The sequence below is a fragment of the Falco naumanni genome, chromosome 4 (assembly GCF_017639655.2).
Source record: "Falco naumanni isolate bFalNau1 chromosome 4, bFalNau1.pat, whole genome shotgun sequence".
Lineage (NCBI taxonomy): Eukaryota > Metazoa > Chordata > Aves > Falconiformes > Falconidae > Falco > Falco naumanni.
The window spans coordinates 75,758,566-75,785,497 of NC_054057.1; the positions used below are offsets into that span (position 1 = coordinate 75,758,566).

The 26,932-nt window shown below is 57.6% G+C and overlaps 1 protein-coding gene across 1 annotated transcript; it reads left to right on the top strand.

Moving 5' to 3' along the window:
• The first annotated feature begins 1,240 nt into the window (after positions 1-1,240).
• Positions 1,241-26,571, top strand: PRR35 (proline rich 35). The gene is made up of 3 exons (XM_040593674.1): positions 1,241-1,312; positions 19,975-21,686; positions 22,723-26,571. The coding sequence occupies exons 2-3, from the start codon at positions 20,065-20,067 to the stop codon at positions 23,654-23,656; spliced, it is 2,556 nt and encodes an 851-aa protein (XP_040449608.1). The 5' UTR covers positions 1,241-1,312; positions 19,975-20,064; the 3' UTR covers positions 23,657-26,571.
• The last annotated feature ends 361 nt before the right edge of the window (positions 26,572-26,932 follow it).

Consider the following 26,932-nt stretch of genomic DNA (forward strand, 5'->3'; position numbering starts at 1 on the left):
GGACATCGTTACCTTGGTGTCCCCTTTCTGAGGACAGGCTTGTTCGGCAGGGAGGCCAAGTCACCCACATAGCTGCTGGGAGTGCCAAGCCACCGTGCTGGGGCGAGGTCTCCTGTGCTGACCCAGAGACAGTGCCTGGGGTGTGCTTTCCCCAAGGAGCTCCACTGGGAATGCCCTATCCAAAACAGGACCCTGCTGTGCCCCCCTGGCTCCAAGCCGAGAGGCACGGAAGGTGAGCAGAGAAGCAGGACTTGGCGCTTTGCCATGGGATGGTGGCAGCAGTACCGGGGCTGAGAAACCACCGAGTAAAATTTGGTAGAAAAGGTCTGCCCGCAATCTGCAGCCCCTGCTCCACACACCCGGGTGTACACCCGGCTGCTGGGGAGGATGGAGATGGAGAAAAGGGAGGAAACTTCTCTGTTCCCACTGGAAAAATGTCCTGAAACCATCAGGCACATCTGGCAAGGACCATAGTTGCAGCAGCCTCCTGCCTGTCCTTACTGTCCCCACCACGACAGTGGCTGGGACACCCGCGCATGCCTGACTGTGCCATCCCCTTTCCCTTGGACGGGTGAAAGGGGCTGCCCACATCCTGAGCACCATGCAGAGCAGCTCCTGGCCAGCAACCCGCTCCAGGAGATGCCATCTCAGCAGCTTTGCACCAGTGTGGTGGCCCTGAGGCCCCAGGACCCAGTCTCCGGGCATGGATCCAGAGGGTTGACTCCCTGGGAGCACCCCATGCCTGCCCAGCCTGGCAGCACCAGGTGCATTACTGGGGAGGGAGAAATATTTTGCACTGAGAGCGCTGCGGATGAACGGCGGCGTTTGGAAGCGAAGCCGTAGCCCCTCACCTGCTGGGTGGTGAGGCAGGCACGGGATCAAGGTGAAGTCGCCTTCACATCTCGCTGGCCTTGAACAGCAGATGAAAGGGGCCACTGGGAGCCAGGGAGAACAAAAACAGAGAGCGGGGAAAGTTCGGGTCAGGCAGGGATTTCTGGCTGGTGTGTTTTCCACCGAGAAATTCTCTCTGCCTCTTTCATGATGATGAAGATCCTTTTAATTTTTTTCTTCCCCCTTTCTCCTCTCCTTCTTCTTTTCCCCTTTCGCCAGGCTGATAGCTGGGAGCCGCGGAGCATGTGATGCATCTTCCATATAGGGGCAGGAGCAAAGCAAGACCAACTGATGGACGCCCTAGGGCCAGACTTGCAGACAATATATAACCTACTGCATGATCTAAAACGCTTCCCACTTTCACAGAGTGAACATCAGGCAGAGCGGAGCGGCGGCGAGGGAAGAGGAGTCCTGTGTGCAGGTAAGTCCTGGCCACCTCCTTCCCAGGAGGCTGTCCCGGGGAGGGGGAAGGTGCGAGGGACCTGCTCCGCTCCCACCAGCCAGCAGCAGTTGTGCAGGCAGGTGGGATGGGGCAGTTATTAGTGTTATTCCTGGGGATTTTTTAACCCTTTTTGGTGCCAGTGGTACCTGTGCAAGTCGGAGTTCAGGACAGCGTCCGGGTGCTTGGGAGATTGGGTCTAGCAAAGCCCAGCCTCAGCCTCCCTGCAGACATCGATGCTACGAGCTGAGAGCATCCCGAGCCAGCCGCGGGTTCCCTCGCTCCTATTTCTTGCTGTCGATGTCTGCCTGGGCTGCGGGCAGTGCACGGCTCCTGCCTGCCTGCTCTGAGGCATCTCCCAGCCAGGCACCATCCCGTCCCAGCTGGCCCCAAGCGGTGGGGCTCCCCTTGCCTTTTACAGAGGAGCAAAAAGAATTATCAACCAACTTTAAAAAACACTTTTCTCAGCCTGCTGCCGTCAGTGCTTGCCTGCCTTCACCCTCCTGTGCTGGAATTTCCTTTGCAAAGGAAACTGTTCCCAGCCAGGGCTGAAGGGGGGACGTGGGCTGGAGGCAACGCGGTAGCAAAATGCAAAACAAAGCGTGCTGGGCGAGTGCCTGGCTGTACGTGTGCCTGTGTGTGCGCTTGTGTGTATGTAGAGGGGGGTCTCTACAGCCCACCTGCTGTGGCTTTGCCTGTGCCACATACTCGTCCTCATGGTGGGGAACAGACTTCGTGCCTGAGATAGTTTGTGTCCTGCTGAATGGGAAATAATCCTAGCAACAGCCCTGTGCTCCCCGTGGCCACGCAGAGTTTACAAGAGTTGGCGTTTTTTCTGGTTTTCTTTGGGGTATCAATTGTGTCTGGTGGTGATGTGGAGACTGAAGAGCCCCAGCTGTATGTGGGGCTGGGAACCTCTGTGAACTCCCAGACACTTGGGCGAGCCCCCCGTGGTCCCAGGCAAATCGGGCATCTGTAATTGTAAATGGACCAAAAAGGGATAAAATCATTAAAATGAATGGTTTGGGGTATTCCTGCTTATAAACCCCTGGTGAGTGCAGAGATGATAAAATTTCTCCATGTGTGCAAGGGGGAGGCCAGGCTGAGGATGTACCCTTGTTCCGTGCCTCAGTTTCCCCGTCTGTGCATTTCACTCTCCCCCAGTCCCGCCTGTCAGCCCCATGCAGTGGCAGCGTTCCCTGCGGTCCCCCTGGGCACGTACGGAGGGGTCAGCCCAGGGGAGCAGCTTTTCATCGGGGCATCAGAATCCAGCCACAGATTGTAATCAAGATTATAATTAGATGAGGGGACTCAAAGAACCTGCAATGTTAAGTCAGAGGGACCTCTGTGAGCAGCGCCAGCTCTGCGGCATGGTGCGGGTGGGAGAGGCAGGGCTGTGTCCCCACCACACGGGACCTGGATGGGGGGACACCCAGGCAGCACCCTGCACCTTGCCTGTGGGTGCCAGGGCTCCGGGCACGGCTGGAGCGGCCGATCCGGAGGGCAATTGTGTGTGACCACATCGGATTACAGACCCAGGGTCTGATGCCCCCATGACACACGGAGCCAGAGATGTGCCCGGGGGGCTGGCAGTGATGGGCAGGGAGCCGGGGGTCTGTCCAGGTGTCCTGCCATGCAGTCGGTGATTTAGGCCAAACTCTCTCTGCTGCCACGAGCTTTTCCTGGGCAAGGGGCGGGGGGGGGGGAATCTGATTGCTGTCAGTAGCTCAGCGTCGCCAGGATCAGGCAGTGAGGAAGAGCTGGCAGGGGCTCGGGGAGTCCCCTGCTCACGGCTTGGACCATGTCACTGGGAGAGGAGAGGACACCAGCCAGTGGCTGCTGGCAGTTGCCTCCCCCCCGGCTCAGGGAAGGCTGATGGACCTTTGAACACCTTTCCTTGTGGCAAACGCTCTCAGATTTGCCCCACTGAAATGAGGGCAGTGCGAGCCCCCCGCCCCCCATATCCCCCCAGCTTTTCTAAGCCTCCTCTTCTCTCCTGCTGAGACAGCTGTGCTCAGCTCCCCCTCTGCAACATCCCATCCGCAAGCAGGGCACGGGCTGTGCCAGGAGGTGCACACACCACAGCAGTGGAGCAAAATCAGGCAGAAGGGTGGCAAAGCAGGTACTGTCGGGTGCCCCCATCCCGGTGCCCACTGGCGAAGCCCGAGGTGCTCAGCACCATAAGCTGGTGCCCAGCAAGAGGGAGAAGCAAAGATGTCAGGGATTTTTTCCCCCTTGTGAGATCAGATCATTCCCATCTCCCACTGCTTTTCTCCTCACCACTTTTCTCCTCTCCCACACTTCCAAAATGTCAAATTTGGGACAAATTTCAAGGCACTTTTGGCCAAGCTGAAGCCTAAAGTCAGGTCTGCCCCTTGTCCCAGACCCCAGACTGGTTACAGCTAGCAGAGCTGCCTTTGGTGGCAGGGACATCAATAGCATAAAGCATCCACTCCAGCGCCATCCCGTCATGTTCCCACTCATGATAAGCACCATCTGGAGAAGCTTTTATCTCTGCAGTGCCTTGCCATACTTCAGGCATTGTATCCTGTGTTTCTCGGTGGCACCTACAGCCCCACGCAGCTGCGAGGGCGCTGCCAGTACAGGGGCACCAGCCCTGCAGGGACCAGAGCTGATAGCAGGACCTGTGTCCCCCGTCTCCTGCCAGCATCAGTGCCTGTTGGACGCAGAGGTGCCCTCAGCTTGCTCTTCTTGTGCCAGGAGGTATGCTTGGTCACCCGCCTTGGTGCTTGGGCTGTCGTCTGCGTTTGCGTTGGGCTCGTTATTACTTGCAATTGTTATTATTTCTGATCTGCCAGAGCAGAGCGGTACAGGGCTATGGGGCGGGTGGGTGGGTTGATGGGCACAGAGAGCAGAGCCGTTGCTGTCCTACAGATCCTTATCATGGCCCTACAAAGCTTGGGAGAAGCATCCTTCGGATGTGGGGAGGAAAAGGCCTGACCCCATTTCTGACATGCCATGTCGCAAGGAGCCCGCTGCGAGCCTGGCTGGAGGGAGCCACAGACAGGGCAGGGACTGCAGAGGCATCCTCTCGCTGTCCAGCGTGGGCTCCTCTCCGGGATGCAGGCAGCTTCCTGGCTGCATCAGCCACCCCATCCCGAACCCGGGGCAGGCACTGAGCCCTGGGAGCACCGGGAAGGGCTGGCAGAGGCAGCGGGCTGGCACAGCTGTGTGGCTTTCAGAGATACTTGATCGATAGCTTCTTCCTAACACTCCCCCATTCCCCCAATCCCCACATGCATTTTTCATGCTAACCCCTCCTGGGCAAAGGCTGTCTACGCAGGAAAGAGAAAGAAAAAAATACAAAACACAACAAACTACAACCAAAATCTACTGTTGTTTCTCTGGTCCCCAGAGCTTGTTTTAGTTTAAGGGCCAATCTATAGATTCAGGGCTGGGAATATCTTTGCTCCACTAACAAAGAAGCATGAAAAAGCTCACCGGGGCTTTTCTTAAGCCTCTTCAGGTTGGCCCAGAGCTGGAAAAGGCTGGGCTCTGTACAACGAGGCTGGGTCTAATGGTACAACATCGTCTGGGCAAGCTGGAGAGGCTGGGAAAGGGAGCTAGGCTCCCCTGCAGCTCTTCTTGGGTTCACAACCCTCCCAAGACATGCTGCCATGAAGTGGGTAGCAATGGGGGCCCACAGCTACCCTCCCCGGTGTGCAAAGGGTCTCTGGGGCTCCTCGTATGGCTGCAAGTCGACCTACATGTGCAGAGCTGAGTCTGTGATCCCAGGCCCTTGCTGCTGGGAAGCCCAGAGGACCCCTGGGCTGGTCCTGCCTGGCCTCCCAGGAGAGCAGAGCTCAGGTGAAGGTTTGGGTATTTCCCAGAATTAGGAAAAAACCTGCAGGGTTTGGGCAAAGGTCAATTTTCAGGGCAAACCTCTTTTTCTGTCTCCTGTTGTCTGTGAAGGATATTCCATGTTGCTGCCCATTTTTGAGTGGCACCTGGAGCATCCCGCAGCCCATGCTCCACCAGCGCTCCCATGACTGCCACCACTGGTGCCAGCCCAGCCCATGCAGGGATGCTGAGAGCCCCATGGCCGCTGCCTGCCTGCCAGCCTCCCCTGGGTGAGGGCTCAGTGTTTCTTGGGGTCCCTCCAGACCCACACTCACCACTGCACCCCGATCACCCCACACCAGACACAGCACGAGCTGCTTCAGCCCCATTACCTTGGGAGCATGTCTGTGCCTGTGACACCCAGAGCCAGGCCCCTCTCCAGGGGTTTTGCAGCAAGGAGACTCCAGCAGCATCACATGTGCTGCCTGCATCCCAAAATTCCCATTATTTTGTTGTGCCAGGGCTGAAGCTGAGGGCACTTAGCCCGCACACAGCTCTCATCGCCCTGCAGCAGTTTTTCTGGTCCGTAAAGAGCCCAGCTGGCGTGGGCAGTGTGCGGGCAGCTGGAAAGCATCCTCCCTGCAGCCCTCCCACGCACCTCCATGGCCGAGGCATCGGGGATGTGGTCACACAGAGACGCTGTGTCCAGGGTCCAGTGACGGCAGCGCTCCCCGCTCTGATGGCGAAAGGGCACAGGCCAGAAATAGAAGGGGGAGGAGGATGCTGTGACCTTTCCAGCAGCCGATGATGAATAAAACTTTCTGGCTACCTGTAGGAAGGCAAGGGGAGCTTCATTATCAACTCATCAAAGGACCAGCGGGATGGTGACTGCTGTGGGGATTCCTGGAATGAACCTGCCAGTGCCTGGCTCTGGTGGTTGTGCAGCTCCGGACACACAGTGGGCTCCAGCCACGGCCAGGAGCTCTTAGGATGCCTGTGGAGCTGAGCAGGGAGGGAGGAGGGGATGGTGGCTGCCACCAGCATGAGCAGGAGGGCAGATCAAAGCCACCTCCAGGTCCCCCACCTGCTAACAGGCTCCAGGGGCTGCTCCTCTTGGGACATGCCTGTGCCAGTGCCGGGGCGGTCCTGGGCAGGAGGGGATGGGACCCCTCATGCTCAGCTGTGTGCACAGCACTGGAGGGTCTGGATCTGAGAGACCCCCAAAGACATATCAGCCAGGGCCTGCTTCTGCCCCTGTGCACAGGGGGACATCCAGAGGCAGCGGGGAGTGTGGCACTGCAGCCATCCGGGGTACAGGGTGCAGCCTGTCCCCACCTGGGCACTCCACCAAAGGGCTCAGAAATGTCTCCCCCAGCCCCACAGCAGGAGACACCTACAGGAGGGCTGCCCCCATTCCCTCCTCTTCCTCCCGCTGGGTGCAGGTGGCAGTGCCAGCACCCTCGGATGGAGCGGGTCAGCCATGGTCCCCCCTCCCCGAGTTGTCTCCCTGCTCGCTGACCCGGGTGGGGGGACAGCAGCCAGCTCCCCTCAGCCCCCCCCCTCGCAGATGGCATGGGCAGCCAGCACAGGTGGCCCTGCGCCTTGGCAGATTGGGGCCGGCTGCCTGCAAAGCGCCCAGGAAGGGCTGTGTCCCTGCTACGGCTCGAGGACAGGAGCAAAGCCAGGCCCCCCCGCCGTGGCGCAGGGGGTGCAGAGCCAAGGGGGACACCGAAGACAGGTCTTCAGGTTGCTCTGCTGCTGTGCCCGGTGCCAGATCTGGCTCTTTGGCGCTGGCACCAGCGCCCTGTAAAATACTAAACAGAGGATGCTTCCAGGTAACAGCAAGCTGTTGGGTCAACAGCGAGAGGGGACACAGGGTCCCCGCATTTGGCTCCAAAGAGGTGAGCTGGGCCAGAGCATCAGGCAGTTTGGGGAGGGTCCAATTTTAAGGAATTGCATTAAACAATGCCATGCAGGGTCATCCCGACGCGGCTGTCTGGGCTGAATCCAGCATCTCACAAGGGGGTTCTCAGGCTGCAGCTGCCCCTGGTCCTTCCAGCCTGGGCCAGTGCTCAGGTGGTGCCAGACACCAAAACTAGGTGGCCTGGGGCTCGCTGTTGTAGGAGAAAGGGACCTGCAAGGGGAGAAGGGGGCACCCAGGGTCTGAGTCACCCCCACAGGGGCTTCTGTCTCTCTCCACGAGTGAGAGATTCCATAGCACAAGCACAGGGTGGGGATGATGGTACGAGCTCCAGGGCACGGGGTGGGGATGATGGTGGGGCTGTCCCAGCTCGAGGTGACCCATCTTGCACTGGAGATGTGGTTCGGGAGCTGTCAGGGCAAGGGTGGTGGCTGGAGCAGGTAAATGATTAATGCTGGAGAAAAACCAGGCTGGCATCCTGCCCATCACTCCTCGACAGGAAAAGTTGATGTTGGGAGGGGAATTTTCAGAGGGCTGGAGCAAGGAGCCAGCCCCGAGCCACGCACGCACCCAGCCCCAAACCAGCCTCTTGCCGAGCATGTTCTCCTCCAGCCCAGCTGGTTTTGCTCCCAGCCTGCTCCGTCTGTGCACATTAAAGCTTTTTCTAGGTCTGAACTGCTTTTGGCAAGCCAGGCTCCTCCTGTTGGCCTATCCTTCTCCCCACCACCCTCCCCATGGCTGGCTCCCCCCCACCCGCTCCCGTCTGGCTCCCGCTCCCCCTCCCCGGTCGAAGCCCTGCCAGGGACATGGCAAATCAGCGAGAAGCCTGCGGGGCAAATCGGTACAAATGAGACCAAGCAAGAGGGTGGGGAGGGACGGCGAGGGGGGGGGGAATGACTCCTGGGTTGGCGCTTCTGTTCCTGAGTTTGATGTTTCCTGCAAACAACCCTGTAAATGCTCGGGAGCAGCTTTGGATGTCACCTGCCCCCCACCTCAGTGGGGTTTGGGAACGCTGGGTCTCGGCTGGGGGGGACAGCCCTCACCCTGCTCCCCCAGCCTCCCCGCAGCCTGCCATCCCCGAGCGGGGACCGAGCTGGGACAGGAAAGGGGGCCGAGCTGTAAGTCCTGACATTTCAATCTGTTTTGGGGCCGGATGGGGTGGGCAGGGGGTGGAAGGCGCTGGGGGAGGCCGAGGGTCTCACTGCATGTCTGGGCGGGGGAGCAAAATCCCACCAAGGAGCTGGAGGGGAAAACATTCCCCTGGTTAAAAGCTGCCTTCTCCTGTCAGTCTTGCACTCCCCCCAAATAAAAGCCCAGCTGTCCCGCAATGCCCGGGGAAGCCCGGTGCCATGCTGCAGGCAGGAGCTTAACCAGGGGCAGGAGCCGGTACCCGGGCAGGGGATGCGCAAACTGTGGGAAGGGGCAGAGGAACCACTGGGTGCAGGGACGCGATCGTTTCCAAGTGATGCTCTTTGGTCCAACTCGTCAGTCTCTTTGCAAGCCTTGTAACTCCTTCTTATTAAAGGCGCTCGGCACCAGGGAGGTCATATGGGGCCTTTCTGCTTGGGTTGCTCTCCTAATGACATGTCCGATTGCCTTCGCTGGGAATTTGCTCACGCGAGTCTCTGACAATAGAAAGTTTGTGGTGGATTTTGGATGGTTTCCCCGTGACCGTGTGGTGGGTTGCAGAGGTCTGACTTTTCTTCCCACTGAAAAATGAAGCAATGTGTTAGGAAGCAGCCTGGGCGGGCACAGAGCGCAGATTAATTTTATCGTATTTACCTCTCCCTGTTTGTAAAATAATCAAGAAGAGCAATGGTTTTCTGCAGGCTTGGAGATGTGATAAGTATTTGCAATTGTGAAAAAGAAATACAAAAGGAGGGGAAGGGTGAAATTTAGCAGTAAGACAATATTATCCATATTACGAGTAATTTTTTTCCCTCTAAATCCTTCTTAATGGAAATGAAAACTAAACTGAGCTGATGAATTGTTGGAGGAGATTAGTTACTAAAATGTGTAATGGTGTCAACTCACACATCCTCACACCAGAGAATGCATGTTTACAGTAATTTCAGGAATTAACTCAAGAGGCCATGTAATGAGGAATAGTTCACAGCAGTCAGAGCTGTCTTATGAAAAAAAAAGGCAAGGAAATCATGTCAGTAAGTCCCAGATGTGGATCATGGTGGTGGCAAATCCTGGGACACGGATGGGGAGAGGTTTTGGGCATCTCTTGGGTGCTGCCTGCACGGGGTCCTGCTCGCCCACCCCCACAGGGAGGGTTTGGGCTCCCCTCTGCGACAATCCCGGACAGGAGGTTGTGGATGTGTCACCTCCTCATCCCCTTGGGTCTTTTCACCCTTTCCTGGAGCCCCCCAGGCACGTCAGAGCCCTTCTTGACCCAGGGGTGGTTGGGGGGCTCTGGGTTTGAGGCGGGCGAGGCAGCGAGCGCAGGCAGCCCCGGGACCACCACAGCGGCTGCTCCGGCACCGCTGCCCGGCACGCTCCGCTGCAGGGTCACACACAAGCGTGGCTGCCCGGACATTTCGTGTGGTCCCGCGGCACGGCACAGGTTAACAAGCTGCCTTCCCCGCTTTATGCACCAGCTAATAACATCGCTGCGCAAAGTCCCGGTGGCTTTGCCTCCGGCCGTCATTACTCCTCCTGGTCATTCCTTGGCCACTACAGACCTTGCCGGGCGATTTGGCGGCCGAGCGCTACCTGCCCACTCGGCATCTCAGCCCCCACCCTCGGCAACATCCCTGGGCTCCCTGCAGCCCCAGCAGTGCCCACGGAGCGGGGCCGGGGGCTGAGCCACTCTGCCTTTTTTGGGGGAGCAAAGGAGCTGGAAAGACAGGGAGCAAGACCACCAGGCAGCATCACCCTGAGAGCCACCTTGAACTGCATTTAAAAAAAAAACAACCCACCAACCAAACACCCTTATCAAGAAACAGGCAGAAGGCAGAGGCGCATCTGCTGCCTGCAGGTGAGCCCGCAGCATCGCAAATGTTCCTGCCCGAGACTAAAAACGTGTTTGGGGGGGAAATCTGCCTGCAAAGCAGCTGCAGAGGAGTGCTGCCTGGCTCAGGGTTCCACTGGCCAGCCTCCTCCCAGGGCCATGTCCCTCCTGCTTCCCTCCTCTCTGCAGGGAGCCGGTTCTCCCCCAGAAAAGATCAGTTTCTCCCCCAGAAAAGATCAGTTTCTCTCCTGTGGGTGTCCCTGCCTGCTGGCCCGGGGCTAGGGCAGCCCCATCCCTGGCAGGGCCTTCTGGCTGGTTCAGCTCCTGCACCTTCACTGGAGTCGATCCCAGCCGTCTCTCCCACTCCGCAGTTTCCCCACTGTTCCCAGGCTCTCCCAACCAGCAGCAAAACATTTCCCCTTTAGTTTTTTTATTTAGTAGGTGGAGTTGCTTGTGCCTGCCTAAGGATGGGGAGGGAGAAGCAGGGGTTGTTCCTAATTGGGGCCGTTTTGCAACGGGTTTCGCAATGGGATGGATTTCATGGATGCAGCCACCAAACTGTGGTGCCGCAGTTCTGCACGCACCACTGCCGAATTGACACATCAACACCCTCCAGTTTAATTTATTTAATTTTACCTTAAATACACCCAGTCCTTTGCAGCTGGCAGTTTCTTGGTGGCTGGTTAGACTTTGCCCTGATTTAAAATTCTCCCATGTAGCTGCATCCTAAAATCGCTGGTTGGAGTCAGTGCCAGGAGCTGGCAGGTGGGAGTGGGGATGATCCCAGCTCACCCCAGGTGTGGGCACAGCGTTGCAACAGCCCCCCTTTTCTAGGGGTGGTTGAAATCACTGCCCCGTCTTGGCTGTGTTGTGGCTAAAAGGAGACCTGTCCTCTAACCTAGGGGAGGGGGCATCTTTTGGAGGTTGCCCTGGGAGAGCCAGGATCCCAGCCAAGAAGGAGAGGTGTACAGTGCTTGTGCCAATGTCTGTCCCTTTTGACCTGCGGTCCCCACCCCTGCCCACCCCTGCTCCCCCTGGGCTGGCAGGAGGGACCAGCAGAGGGGAGGGAGTGAATGAGTGAGCCTGCGAGCGGGTCTGTGTCCCCAGGGTGGGCTGAGGAAGGTTCTTTGGCTGCATGGGGCAATCCCAGATGAGGGCTGGGTGGCTGCCACCGGCAGGGCTCTGCTTAGGAAGTCCCCAGGGACGCTGACCCATCTCAGAATGTCCCAAGAGTGGGACTTGGTTGTGGGACAGCCAAGCAATCCGCCGGGCATTGCTCGCTCCATCCCATGCTCTGCTGAGATGTGCAGAGGTTCCTGCAGGGACACAATGGTCACTGGCTCAAGATGCCTTGTGGCAGAAGCAGCTCAGATGCATCAGGGAGCACCCAGGGTGGGCCAGCCTCATCTCAGTCTCTGGGGAGGCTGTGAACCAAGTCCTCCTTAAAGACCTTTCCAGCCTCATGAATGGCAAGAAGGAGCCAGGGTGAATTTACCAGGGGCAAATCATGCCGGAGCAACATGACTGCCTCCTGACAGGAGACAACTGGCTGCCTGGACAAGTGGAGAGGAAGGGATGTTGCTTTTATGACCTTAGCAGAGCCCGTGACATGGTCTCCTGCAGTATCCTCATGGTCAAATTGGAAACATAAGGACAAGATGGGTCAAAAACTGGCTGGACTGCCAGGCTCAGCGGGTCGTGCTGAGCAATGCAAGGTGCAGCTCCTGGCTGGAGAAATGGGCTGGTGGTCACCTGCCAGAGCTCAGCGGAGCACAAAGTTCTGCATCTGGGATGGAGCAACCCCGTGCAGCAGGGCATGTCTGGGGCCAACTGGCTAAAAAGCAGCTTTGCAGGAAAGGAGCCACATCCATCATGTGAGCAGAGCCAGAATGTTGTCTGCTAGGGGCTGACCCAAGAGAGGAGAGGATTGGAAAGACCCTGAAGAAAGCAGGAAACTTCAAATGGGGATGTGAAGACACAGATGGGGAAGGCTGAGGGAAGTGCCTGTGATGGCCATATGCATAGCTGCTCTCCTGCAGCAAAGGCAACAAGGTAAGTGAGGATGCAGCAATGGACACATACAGGAGCAGAAGAGGGTTGGACTGCAAGGGAGGAGGTGGGCAGGCAGAGCAGGAGTGAAGACTCTCTGCCCTTGTCCTCAAAGGAATTTGGGTGGATTTGAACTGGAATAAGGTGAATTTTCTAGTTGCAAGATGGAGACCGATTTGGTGGGGCAGAACACCTGAGCAGCCAGTAAAGGCACAGCACATACATCATGGGAGAGAACTCAGGATGTGAGAAAGGTTATATCAAGATGGGAACCTTTGGAACCTTTGGTGTGTCTTAGGAGACACAGTAAGAGCTGGGGTTTGTTAGACCAGCAAAAGCAAAGCAGAGGAAATCTCCTTCCTTTCTTATGATTCCCATCCCCAGTGCATTTAAGGAGTGTGAACTGTACAAGGATAAATGGAAAGTGAAAAGGAGGAGAACATTTAAGTAGTGACATGGAGGAACTTGACTGCAGTGGATTCAGAAGCTTGTGGAGCCTTCTGATGGGACAAGGGGTGACAAAAAGCACCTCATTGTGGGACAGAGCTTATAGCTTTGCAGGGGAACTGGCAGGGTGCATTGTGTCCATACCAGCCTGGGGACCTGTGGTGGTGATGGGGCAGAAGAGGTGATCTGTGTCATCTGAGTCCACGCTGAGGACCCTTGCTCACATGGCTTGTTCGGTGATGGGAGGAAAAGGTGGATTTGGGGAATCAGCAGAGAGCTGAGCCCCACGCTGCCTTGCTCAGAGTGCTGTCTGTGTGCCACAGCGCATGGGAGGGGACGGGCCCGGATGACAAGGAAGGAAGGAGCTTCTGGAGATGTGCCACCATCCCCAAAGGTCTGCCAGGTGGAAGGCTGAGAGGGCATCTCCCAGGGCAGGCGGTCAGAGGCAGTGGGATGCCATCCTGGGCTGTCAGACCAGCAAGAGAAGGAGAAACCTGTAAGTGAGGAAAGAAACTTTGGAGGTCATAGAAATGGGAAGAAGTTAGGGAAATTTTTTGTGTGCAGCATATCATGTCCAGCACAAAGGTGACTACACCAAGCACCCTTCCAGCTCCTGGGAACAAGAGAAATAACTCTTTGGACCTCCAGGAGCCCTGCACATCACTGGTGTGACACAGACTTTACTGCATGGGAGGGCTGGACCATACCTACCTATTCCAGCTGCCTGCACTTCTTAAGCCCCTCCAATTCTCTTCAGATGTTCATCCTCTTCCCCTGCTCACTATGCCAGCCTTGGACATCATCTCCCCTGTGTACCTTTGGGTCCAGCCATACTGCTGACCCTCCTGGCTTGCACACAGCCACTTTCCCCTCTATCCAGCTGCGCATTTTCACATGGAGACTGATGTCTCCGCAGGTTTGGAGGTCTGTTTGCCGTGGAGCCACTGACTCCACAGCTGGGAGCCTGTGGTCTCCTGGGGCTCCATTAGCAGGTAGAAGTGGAGGTGGAGGAAGACATAGGAAGCTCCTGTAGTGGGATCTAGGCACAAGCTTGTGCGGGTGGTTGATATAATGTGGAGAGACAATCTTACATCTCCTCACCAGGACCTGTCTCTTGCCCTGAAGGGCTTGTGGCAGGAAAGGCTGTGGGAGGAAAAGCTTTTGCGGTGGAGGACCCTCACACCTCTGGAGAGTAGCCTGGAGGCTGTGGTGGCCTGATCTCATCTCTCAAGGAGCCTGTGAGTGGTGTTGTGTGTGTCACAGGCAGAAGACAATGACTCCAATCCAGTCACTTGGTTGAACGCTTGCCGCCACGTGTGCTTTTCATAGGATGCTGGGCTTGCCCCGGGGAGTCTTCAGGCTAACTGAGATCCAGGGACAGACAGCTGCTTTCTGGGGATGGAGGCGAGAGGCAGAGGAGCTCAGCAGAGGTGAGAGATGTAGAAACAGCTCTTGAACATGTGCACAAAAGGGAGAAGATTTTGACCCCAAATGAAGGAAGACTTGTATGCGTGAAGGTGCTGTGGCTCCAACACGCAGCAGGGACTAAGTCCATCACCTGGCCCGAAGGACACTCCGAGGCTGGGCAGGTGACCCCGGGCAGCCTGCGCTTCGAAAGGCAGCAGTGCTCCTGGAGATGGAGCCACCTTATGTCTGGGCTGGTTTGGGAAGGGCTACAGCCTGGCTTTGAGTCTGCAGACCACAGGAGCCCTCACCGAAAGCTGCCTGTGAAGGGAATGTAAGCTTTCCCAACCAGAAACCCCAGATCCCCCCAAACACTGGAAAACTAAAGGCTGGGAATCCAAATGCTATCAGATTTTTAGACCATGACCCTGACTTTGGCTTGTCCCCGGGATGTGAAGCACATGGAGACGTGCAACCGGTGATGAAGAACCCTCTGAGCAGCAGAGCTGTGCTGAGCTATGGGATGTGGGTTGCAGCCTCTGGGCCTCACACGCAAAGAAGTGGTGGGTGGGCAGAGGTGGAAGGACTGGCAGTTTGGGGTGGGTGGGAACCCCCCACTTTTCTGAAGATATTATGTGGCTCTGGGAAAAGAGAACTTGGTGCAACAATTGAGACCAAGCCAGAGGAAGGCACACCTTGAGGTGGGAATAATATCAAAGCTGCTGATGTGGGGACCCCCAAAGGCAGAGGTGGCAGGGTGGCCCCCCACAGTCACTTACAGGAGCAGTTCAGCACACAGCTGCCACATGGGGTGAGGTTTGGGGGGTGCAGAGCTCCCAGGCCCCACCAGCCGGGCTCCCCTCCTCTTGCCGAGTGCCTGCTGCTTTGCCATGGCCAATTGCTCTCATCCCAGCCTCCAATAAGCGCTTAAAAGCTCAAATCACACAACCCCAGGCTATGAAAACAAAAAGGGACCCGATACCCGCTAATAGCCAAGCAGCCCCTGCGGCAAAAGCATGTAGCGTAGGGAAAGTGGTTTGAATTGATCAGCAGCTCCCCGCTGCCACCCGCTCCCCTCCCTGCCATGCCTGGCTGGCTGCTCCAGCCTCGGTGCTGGTGAAAAAGGGACAAAACCCCATGGGAAGCACCAGAAAGAATGGGAGAGTCCAAGTAATGGGAGGAAAGGGATGGTCTGTGGGGTTAGTGTGAGAGCCCATAGAAAAGCTGCCCTTCCTCTGCTCCCCACTGTACCGTCATGGCTAGCACAGCCATCAGGGCACTGTGCTCCCTGGGGTGGCAATTGCTGCCAACGAATACCAACAGCGGCATCACAGAGACTGGCATGATGCTGGGTACCGGGAGCATGAGCGACCTGGACAGCCCAGAAGGAAGCAGCTGGGTGGATGTAGGTGCAGGGAAGAATTGTCCCTGCAGTTGGTGCTGGACATGCAGGGGACCAAAAATGAATTCCCACCTGTGCAGGGTAGGACCAGCTCATGAGAGACCACTGGAGCCCTCAGCTGCAGGACAAGGTGCAAGGCAGGAGGTTCATCCCTCCTGAGTGGAGAAAAACTGCAGTGCCTTTCTTGAGCCCCTTCCTCCATGCCATGTCCTACAGCCATCTGGGAAAGGTTGAGGGCAGCCAATTTCCATGGGAGCGTTGCAGCTCCCTGGCAGCCTACACGCAGCGTTGGAGGACTCGGAGGACAGCAGCAAAGAAGAGAGGACATCGGTTTGAGAGACAGGGTCTTTGTTCCAGCCAGAAAAACTCTTGGGGTTCTGCAAAAGCAGATCAGAACAAGCTCACAGTGGCAGAGCTTCTCCGATGGACACACACGGTGCAGAAGACACATCTTTGAACCAGACTGCTGTACTTCAGCAGAGCTTTTTTGTCGCTCCTTCCCTGGGGCGGTGGGCATGGGTATGCCTCCCTGCAGGGGGGAGGCTGTGGCACCGGCTTGTGTCCATATGGGAAACCCACTGGACCCAGCCCCTTCCTCCAAGCGGCTGCCATGGACCAGGAGGAGGCTTAGGGAAGGGGAAGAGGTCTGGGAGGGTTTCAGTTTCAGCCTGGAAAGTAGACAGTGAAGCAGGGGGGTGATGGTGAACCATGTGGCTGGAGGGTGGACAGGGACCGTGGTTGCTGCTTCCTTCAGCCCAAGAGTTGGGGGGGCATCAAACAAAACATGTGGATACCAACAAGCCTGGGAAGCTGAAGGATGAAGCTGTGTGGTGTACTGGGAATGCTCTGCTGCAGGATGCTTTGGGGGCTGAACATTTCCACAGCTTCAAGAGCAGCCCGTGCGGATTCGCAGCGGGGAGGGCCACTGCTGGGTGCTGCGTGCAGCGGCACCTGGTCCGTTGTAGGGATGCACTGCAATGGCTGAGGGGTTAGGAAAACTGGAGCAGTAATATAGATGCTTGTCCTATGTCCTGCTTTTGACTATTAGAGACATGAGCTAGATGGACATTTAAGACAATGCAGTTCAGCTGCCCCAATGGTTGTACGTGCTTCCCTGCATCCCTGTATCCAGAGTGCAGGCTGGGACTGGGATTTTTTAAGTACTGGAGCACTGGGGACTGCAGATCTTTCTCCTGGGTATCTCTCCCTTCTTCCTTCCCTTTGTCTCTCCCTTTCTTCTCCCCTTGCCACTCCGCTCCCTCCATCTGACAATGCCCCCCTCCCCTTGGCAGTCCCGGGGAGGAGAGCAGGGATGCTGCAATTCCCAAGCACAGGTGCTCGGTCCCCGCCGCGCGCTGCCCCCAGGCACGGCCCCCACCGCCGCAGCTGACAGCCCACTGGAAATAATGTGTTGTGGCAGAGAGAGACTCAGCAGACCACAAAGATCTGCTGGTGCGGGAACTGCTCAGCAACCAGGAGCTGCAACGCCTGTCTCCCGGCTCCGCAGGGCCTGATCCGGCTCTGGGGATGCCTCCGCTCCACCGGAGCCTGCCTGGCTCACACGCTGGGCACTTTCCCACCCTCTACCCTTCTTTTTCTTTGGTCTTTCCTCTTCTCCCTTGCTGTTCCTCTCTGCATCAATAGGGAGGTGGAAGCAGCCAAGCTGCCTGTCCCCACGTTGGACGGCTCCCTGCCGTTGCCCGCACCACCGGGCACAGGAGGGGAACAAACGGCGTTTGCAGCAGTGTTGGAGGAGGATCAGGTGTGCAGGAATGGAACAACCAGTTCCAGTCTCCCAGCAAAGATTTAATCTGCCTCTGGCATATAAACAGCAAATGTTTGTTCAACTGACCTGCAAACAGGCGGTGTGCATCGCAGCGGGGCCAAGGCACCCGGCTCCCCGCTCAGCCGCTCTTTGTTTCTTCCCCTCTAGCAGGGTGGGCTTGAGGGGAGATGGGGCAGGGGACCAGGGCACAGCCACATCCAGGATGCTCGGGGCACCCCAGACTCAGTGGCTGGAGCCACAGAGCGATGCTCAGAGGGACCCCATCCTGCACAGCTGCTGCTGCATCCCTTCTGCTCCCCTGAGCATCGCAGCGTGTGTTGCAGAGCTCTCACAGCTCACAGGCGTGACGCATGCAGAAAGTGTCTGAGGGCTCAAGGACAAGCGTGTCCCTCTGGGCAGCTGGTCAGGCTGTCACTCACCGCGGTTAACCTGCAGGCAGGAGGCCCCGAGCTCTGCCTGCGCATCCCCCTGCAATGGGGCAAATCAGCCTTGGCTGCTGCAGGTCGGGTCTGCACCCCTGGAGCTCCCTCAGAATCCCAGCGGACAGGGGCACATTACAAGGGGATGGTTTTGCCTATTTTCTGCAAGACCGGATCTTAGTGGCAGGGTCAGTTTCCAGCTCAGTCGACGTGTGGGCAAGCAGACACCTGTCCCCAAACCCTTCCTGCAGCTCAGCCTGCCCTGCAGGCTCCTGTGCTGCACTGGGGAAGCCACAGCATGGCTTGTTCCCTGTCCCCACCGCAGGCAGGAGACACTCTGCTGTTTGAAGACAAACCTCAGGAGGAAAGTGGGAAGGGTCCTACAAAGGCAATTCCCTCTCCTGTCATGCAAATGCTCTCACCATGCTCCCAGGGGAAGGTGATGCCCCTTGGTGCCAGCAGTGAGGAGGGCGGGTAGCACAGCACAGAGCATCCTTCAGCCCAGCACAGCCACCACCTGGCATAGCGCTGGTGGGACTGTCCCCGGGGCCACCGTCCCTGCAGGGCACACAGAATTCCAGGCTGCAGCCAGAGCAGGGACGTGTACCCAGAGGGGGATGCTCAGGGGAGGAGGCACAGGGCCCTGGACCTGTGGGGTGAGCAGCCAGCTCCAAGGGCCCGGGCTGACCGAGGGGAGCTGCCTGCAGCGAGCACGAAGCCCAGCCCCAGCAGGTGGGGAGCATCATGGGGCCACACGGCAACCTCCTCCCAGTGCAGTGCTGCTGCCACACGAGCCCCTTCCCTGCCCATCCCACTCTCATCCCAGCTTTTCATCCCTGCTATGCCGGACACCCCCGGGAGCTGCAATGCCCCCACCCAGCCCCCCGGGGAAGCCCTCCAGGCCATGTGCAGAAGGATGCGGGCTACTTCTGGGCTGGGCACACCCCAGGCAGGTGGGGAGCAATGCCCATTGCGGGCTGTCAGCTCCTGGAGCTGCTGCCTGGACCTGCCCTGGGCAGCTGCTGCCCAAAGCCACAGCGTACCCCAGAGCACAGAGACGGACTCTCCCTTCCCATCCTGCAAAACTCATCTCCTCCCCAAAAGCTGGGGAGCAGATTGTTTCCCTGAATGGCTTCAGCTGCCACATTGGTGGCAATCTGGAGATGCTTCTGCCCACTTCTCCTTCCCAGGCTGTGTATGCCCACAGCAGCCTGGCTGCAGGCTCTCCTGGGGTGGAGCTCTGCCTTGGGACCTGCTGCATGGGGGAAGGATTTAGCCCTTGAGAAATGAACCTGACCCATGCAGAACAAGCCCTCAAATCTGCTGCCCTTCCCAGGAGAAATGCAGGGTGTTTTCTAATGGGGAAGAAGCCAGCAAGTCCCTCCAGGGCAAAGCAGAAAGCAGAGTCTGGAGGGCTGGCGCAGGCGCGTGCATCAGTGTTGGTTGCCCTGCGACTGCAGGAGATTGCTGCTTGGCCATCTGTGGAGGAGTCCAGTTTCGTAAGTGTGGATCCTGTGCAGATCTGGCTCCCCTGGGAGGCGAGGAGTTGGGGTGCTGGGCTCCCCTATCTGCTCCCACAGCAGGTGGGGGGACGGGCACGACCTTGCCGCCATCCTCAGGGAGGCTGCAGTGGGAAGCATCCAAGGCCAGCCCTGTGTCGGGGGACTGTGGGGGACATTTCCCAGATGTTTCAATCTTGGGGCAGACACCTGGAAGTGGGGAGGTGTGTTTTAGCTGAGACTGGTTTTCCAAGTTGCATTACCTGTGTCCTGACATGGGACAGGGTCAGCCCCACGCAGCTGGGGAGGCAGGACTGCCTTTCCAGCAGGAACGTCAAGTTCAGGGCAGTTGGTCCACAACCTCTCCCCATCCAGTCTGTCCACCCGATGGTCCTCTGTGCACCATGACTGCACGTTCACATGCGGGGTTCAGGCATCTACATCTGGCACCAGCTTTGGTGCTTGAGCTTTGGAGCATCTCAGTCGGCTCTGGCACTGTGGCAGCCCAGGAGCTGGCAAAGCTGCACAGGTCAGTGCCCAGCACAGCATCTGGGGCTGCTGGTGGGTTTCCCTTTTGTTCCCTGCCCTCAGAGGGAAAGTGGTGCTGGACAGGCTGGGACTACCCCGAGGGAGTCTCCAGCTGGGCAGGGACATCACCAGGGTGCTTCAATGTCAGCTCGAGGTGGTTTAGCTTCAACGCCTTTACCAGTGTTTGTTTTCCTCTTGCTCTGGGGTGGTTTGAGAGAAGAGAGTTAATAACAGGGACAGCACATATGGGCACACCAATAGCGTTCAGGTAAAAATTCCATCACTGGGATCGGTTTAAATTCCAAACACTGGAGCTCAGATGGAGGTCCCAGCAGCTCTGCTCCCTGGGGCCAGGAGGTGCCCGTGGAGCAGAGCCATCTCAGGCAGCTGCAGGCACAGCTCACCAGCTCCATGATGTCCTTCTTTCAGGGCACACACTGGTTCCTGGAGAGCTGTGGGAAGATTCACGTGCCGTGCCCTTCCATTCCCACAAGGAGTCATCTCCAGGCACCTGCCACCATGTCCAAGGACGATGTCAGCTGCAAGCTAACCTCGGTCTACAAGCACAAGGAGAGGAAGCCAAAAAAGCCTCACTACATCCCAAGGCCATGGGGCAAGCCATACAACTACAAATGTTTCCAGTGCCCCTTCACCTGCATGGAGAAGTCCCACCTCTACAACCACATGAAGTACAGCCTGTGCAAGAACTCCCTCTCCCTCCTCATCGAGTCTGACTGGCCCTACAAGAAGGGCAACCTGCTCCACCCTGAGCTGCGGCTCCTGCACGCAACGGAGACCCCCCGCCTGCGTGGGCGGCAGGACGAGCAGGAGACTTGTGACTCCTCGGCCACGTTGGGAGGGTCGGTTAGGACCAGGCAGGCCTCCAACAGGGACAGCCACGAGGACAAGCCGATGGCAGGGGTGGAGATCCTGCCTGGTGAAGGGGCTGGTGAAGAAGGTAGCCAGTTCCAAGAGGAGGAGGATGATGTCTCTGGCCTGTTGAGGGAGATGGATGCGGGGGAGAAGAAAGAGAAAAACGAAGAGGCAGGTTGCCAAGGTGACCCAGCTGAACCAGAAGTGAACGCTTTGGTCTTCGGTTTCAAGAACAAGAGGGACAAGCCTTGCAAGGAGGTGGAGCCTGACTTCATCATCACGGATGTCTTCTCCCTCAAGAACCACGTCATGAAAAGCAGGGAAATGGCCTCCCCAGACCTAGATGCTAAGCCAAAGCATTGCAAAGTGCCAAAGAAATGCCTGGCCAGCAGCGGGATCCTCATGGAGCAGTGGAAGCTGGTGGCAAATGGGCAAAGGAGGAACACACCTGAGGTCTCCCCACCTTGTACCGACAGCAACATCATCCCATGCTACCCCCCTCCTGCCTACAGTGACTACCACGAACCTCAGGGCCTCAATCTCTCACTGCTGGGTATTAACTACCCGTTAAACCCCGGTCTCTTCTCCTACCTGAGCCCCACCATGACCAACAGTGCTACGACACACACGCACTTGGCTCAGCTGCCCTTCCTGGCCTCCACAGCCCAGCTGATGCACCCACATACCTCCCACTTCCAGCCTCTGCAGAGCCCCGAGCGCTCAGCCTTCCTTCCCCGCTTCTACTACCCCTTGCTCTTTGAGCACACCTTCGGCTCCACTGAAGGTAAGATGTCCTCCAGCAAGCCAGAAGCCCAGCAGCTGGTGGGCTCTGTCATGCCCACGCCACCCCAAGCCAAACCTCCCAGTGAGCCAACCAAACCAGGGCTGCTGAAGGTGCCCGTTCTGAAGACAGGTTTTCCTTGGTCCAAAAGTGTCAGAGAGGAGCCCGCTGCCGAGCTCAACCACCCTGCCATGCTGGGGCAGGAGGAAGAGGAGAAATGGCTGTCCCAAGAGAAGGAGAGCAACCCAGCTTTGGGCCTCAACAACCTACGCAAAAAAACAGCCACCGACATCTACCAAAACATAGTGGGGGTGAAGGATGGCGCTTTTGCCCCCAGTGGTGTCCGGAAGACAGAGCTACCGGTGGTGACCTGTCTGGAGACCAGCAGTCCTCCAGGCAGCTCCCTGAAGAGGAAGTTCACTGCCAATGGGCTGGATTTGGTAGGACCCGAAAGGCTGATGCCTGGAAAACTCAGCTACCAGAGCAGGTAAGGTGCCGGTGGTCTCTCTGCCTCTTCCTCACATCTGGTTGGCCCCAACCATCACCTTCACACCCCCTCGTATTACTGATCCCCCCACTTGCCCCTAAACCATGAGATGAGTCTCCAGGGGCTGGGCACACTCGGGGCTGGTGGTTCATACCAACACCCGCACAGGGCAGGGCTTTCTGCCCTCCAGGAACAAAGGACCTACATAGCCTTCAGGTGTGTCCAAGCCCACGGACTATGGTGGCACCACTCGCCGTCCCTCGTTTTCCCCTGTTTTATACAGAGCGAGAAGCAGTGTGGTGTCTGTGCGGTGTGGACCTGTGCTCCCCAGGCACCAGGAAACCTCCCACATCCCAGGGTTGTTGGAACAATCATTGCCTATTTTTAAACACACATTTGCATTCCTCTGATTTGCCTTCTGGTTTCAAAGCCCAGAGGGAGGCCCCCATTTCCAAACATTTCCTTTTACCTGGGGCTAGAAATGTGCACAGCTCCTTTCAACAACATTTCAGTCCCTCTCCTGGTTGTACAAGTCCAGCTGTAGCTCCAAGAAAATGTCACCGTGAAATCCATCACTTTTGGCACCCAAAGGAGCTTTCTCTGGAGAAGCTCTCCATGGTTTTCCATCTCCACCTGCCTCTTCCCTGCTCTCAGGCTGGCTGCAGAGATCCCCTGCAACCGAGCTTTCAGGAGTGTGAGATGGTCATTTCCATCAACATTCTCCAGTGCTCCAAGAGGAAAGAGAACCCATGTTTGGCTAGCTGAGGTGGGATCACTTATCAAGACCACCTCCCCAGACTGGTCTCTCCCTTTGTTAGTGGGTGTCATGAAATAGCCCGTGTCAGGGTCCACCCCCCTCCTGGGAGAGCAATGCCAGGGCAGGTCCAGCAGGGCTCTGCACGCTCAGACCAAAGCCCTTCCTGGAAGGACCTCCCGCTGGCAGGAGCCCTGGCTGAATCTGGCAGTGCTGTCCCTGGACATATGCCCAAGGATTTTCCTATCTCTTTCCCTACTGATTGTATCCACTTCTCTGCAGTGGTTCAAGGGCCAACCCTGGCCACATCCCCAAGGCCCTGGACCACTGGCACATGGAAGTTCTCACTGGCCAGCCTGAGGAACCGGAGAGGGGCAATGACACTGAAGCTCTTCACTCTGTGGGTTCTGGCCTGGACCATGGCCTCTGCAAGCAGAGCAGACCCCAGGAGACTTCTGCCACCATGACAGACTCTGAGGCCACAACCATGCTTATTGGGGACCTGTCCAAAACCTTAGAGGAGTACCAAGAGGTGGAGAAGAAACTGTCTGATCTGGCAAAGGAGGACACCCCCGGGCAAAAAGAGCTGAGGGACCAGCTGGTCAAAATCCGAAAGGAGCTCTACCACATCCACCAGGCACTGGAGAAAGCCAACAAACCCCACGAAGGGCCTCTGGACCTCTCAGTGAAGAGATCCTCTGAAGGTCTGGAGAAGGTCCAGCTGGCCAAGAAGGAGGCCTGCAACATGAGCCTGGGCAGTGAGAAGCTCCATGGCAAAGACCAAGGGGCCCTCAACAAATGTGCGGCCACCGGGGAGGCTGGAGATGGGGAGGGACTGCCAAACTGCCTCCTTGAGGCCGAGAACAAAACCATCGACCTGCTGATCAAGATGAGCCGTTCTGAGAGCCTCCGGGCGTCCTCCTCCGAAGCTCACCTGGGTGCTGTAATCAAGGCTGAGGTCCTGCCACTCACCATGCCCCTGGAGATGCGGCACGTGATGGAGCCCTACTACAGCCGTACTACGAAGTGCGAGGCAGACTCCAGTGTCCTGCTCTGCTCCGATGGCAGATCCAGCACCACCCAGGGCCCTCAGCTCCCAGTCACCACCGAGGATGGACCTCTGGGCTGCCGAGCCATGCAGCGCTCCCTGTCCTGCAGCCTTCCCAGCGAGACAGACACGGTGTGTGTCCACAGCCCTCTGCATGCCGACCCCTAAGTCCACCTTGCTCAAAAGCTCCTGGATCTCACTGACCACCTCATTCTTCACCTTCCTTGTGTTCCACCTCTCCACTCCCCCTCTTCCCCATGGATGAAAGCCTAACCACTGCCTGGCTCGGGCCATGTTGCATGGGGTCCCAGCTAGCTCCCCCAGCTGACTCCACAAGGTGTAAAAAAACGGTCCCTGTCCCACCCCAGCGCCAAGGACAGTGCTCCTGGGCTCTGCATGCTCCACAGCCTCAGCTCCCTAGTCCTGGAACTCCCTTTGAAAGGGAAGTCACTAGGAGGCAAAAAAAGAAACTGCAAAAACCTCCAAGCTTTCCGCAGGAGGCTCAGCCAGCCCTCTAACCAGGGACACTCAGGGACTTCAGCAGCCCAGCTCCCACAGTCTGTGGGCTGCGGAGGGACCACAGAGAGGGTATCTGCAGGGCCAAGCCTCAGTCCAGTCTCGGCTGTGCTCAAACAGGCTGTGGCTGTCACCTTGTACAAAGCAAAGACGTGGTGGCTTGAGGGTCACAGAAGAGAAGCGGATGCTCAGCTGGACTGACCCGGAGGCCCAGCACTTTCCACACTGTGGAGACATCCCCCCAGCCACAATGACAAGATGACACAGGAGCCACCTTGCCACAGTGACACATCTGGGTCCTGAGCTCTCCCACCAAGGGCATTTGCCACGTGTGGGGACTTGTTCCTGCCCATAGGTCCCCCAGCGTCCGGCTCCTCCTTTTGCCTTTATACAGAAAGGACCTTCCCTCCCGCTGCCCCGATGGGCTCTCCCCATGCAGACATGATGCACATTCTTCACAAAGGTCCCGATCCTGCAGAGTACAGCTCCCATGAGCTCCTGCCCACTGGTCCTAATCCCCCAGATTATGACACATGAGACAACAAAATGGGTGAGACGATGCTGCCACAAACCCCACTGCTGAAGGGGCAAAGACCCTAAAAACAACTGTGAAGGGACAAACTTGGCCTGTCCCAAGCTGGAACGATGCTGAGTGGTCCCCCCTCAGCCAGAGCATCAGAAAGCCAACCACCCAGGCAAGCCTGCTGCTTGCAGGATGAGCGCTGGCCTTCCCAAAATGTCACCTTGTCCCCATGCTCGGTGGGGGCTCTGGCCTCTGTCGGGCAGGCTGGTACCCACCGCAGGGCAGTCACACCTCCCTGTCCCCCACCGCCCTGCTGAGCAGCATTTGCTCTAGCTCAGGATCTCCCCATGCTTGGGCCAGGATTTCTTGGACTCCCTCCCACTGTGCGGGTATAATGTGCTCTCCTCAGCCTGGAAAAGCCAGGCAGCTTTTCCTCTCCCAGCCACACTCCCTGCCTGGGACACGGTGGGCTCTCCTGTTAGCACGCAGGGCCTTCACCAACTTGCTGGTGACTTGTTCTTTGCAATGAGAAGAGCTGAGATGGGGGTCGTGGGGGCAGGGGGGCAGGACAAAGACAACATCAAGAAAAGCCACAAATCAGGGACCTACACAGCACAGCCAGGGAGCTTTAGATGCTGGCTCTTCACTGGGCACAAAGCGGACAATCCTATGGCGAGTGACAAGCCAGCACGTGGGACCCGGCACTCCCAAGTACTTCGATGGGCCCAGACAAGAGGAAGAGTTGGCTCTTCCCACATGATTGCTTGCTGGACAAAGCTTCCACATCATCAAAGGGGTTTATTTCTCACTCAAGGACTTTGCTTAGGGTACACAGGCATGCACAGTTATTGGTCTTTTTAGAGAAAAGTGTGGGGAGGGACAGAGAGATGCTCAGCTCAGCACCATAACCCTCCTGAGCCAGCTCCCAATCTTCCTGATGGGCCATGTCCTGCTGCTTCCCAGCACAGCCCTGGCCCCACAAGACCCAAGTGAAGTTCATGAGACCCAGCCAGAACAGACCCCAGAGTCTGGGTGCAGAACCCTCGATCCCAGAGCCCAGGGCAGGTGGCACTGGGCCCTTCTTCCTGGGTTTGAATAAATGCTGTGGCCTTGGGATGCCATAACACCATCAGCACAGCAGCCCCCTCCAGACCAAGCACCTTGCTTGCTCTACCCACCCCCAACAGCCTGCCAGTCTCTCTCCAGCCTCTTCTGCCACCCTGTGCCTCTCTGCTACCCTTTTCCTCTCTGCCACCCCATACCCCTCTGCCAACCTTTTCTGCTCTGCCACCCCATGCCCCTCTGCCACCCGACCCTCCCCAGCTCACACAGCCCTGGCAGCCGCCACCCCCCCCTGCCAGCACCTCCCCATCCCTGTACCTCAGGGCTCCCCACTCTCCCCCACACCAGCTTCTCTGTGCATTTTTCAAGCTGGGACCCTCACCCAGCGCACAGCAGGGCACCCACAGGCACAGCCAAGAAGCTGGAGCCCTGTTTTCCCATGACATCCTTCCCTGCCCACCTGGCTGTTACCTCCTCTGAGGAACAAAAAGACATGTAGGTCCCACCACCCACCAGGGAGCCCTACCTCCTCCCAGCCCCGAGCATCGCACTGCTTTTCTTAGGTGATCCCCATCTGAACCTGGGCACCTTGGAGGCCCGAGACACCAGAGGGGCAGCTGAGCTCTGTGACCAGCAGCCCTGGGCTTCAGCAGGAGAGCTGTGCCCAGACCACCAGGCAGTGCTGCCTTTCACCCCCTTTTAGCTGATATATTGCCTGCACACCAGCCACCTTTCCCTCCCCAGCCGCTGACTCCCTCCTGCCACCCCAAGCCGGGACGCTGCCCTGCTCCATGGTGCCCACGCTGTGAGCCAGGCACCTCTCCCACGAGCCGAGCCAGCGCCAGCAGCCCTCGCCACGTTGCTCACGGTCTCCCTCACCTCCGCAGAAAGCCAGGGGGCAAGTGGAAGGTGGAGGCTGACCACACAGTATTTATTGTTCACAGTTTTACGAATGTACAAAACAAAACCAAACCATTAAAGGAAAAACCTCCAAGCGGGAGGTGCTGCTCTCTGCTTTATTGTCCTCTCGGGAAGCCCTGCCTACTCTGGCCAAATCCACCACCACCAGGGCCACCCTGCCACTCCTCAGCCTTTGCACCCTGTCCCCAGGTGTGCTGGTGGCACAGGGACTCCTGTCTGAAGGCCAGCAGGATGGGACCTTCAGGAGGTGGCTGAGCTGGTGGCACCATTCCAGTTGAAAAGATGAAAGCATTTACCTTTGCATTTAAATAATGGATGGGAGTTGAACTACCTGGGTGGCTTATCCAGTCTGCAATCTGCACCCTCGGGGGCCCTCAGCCCACTCCAGCACAGGGCCCATTACACGGCTATTTGGTCACCCT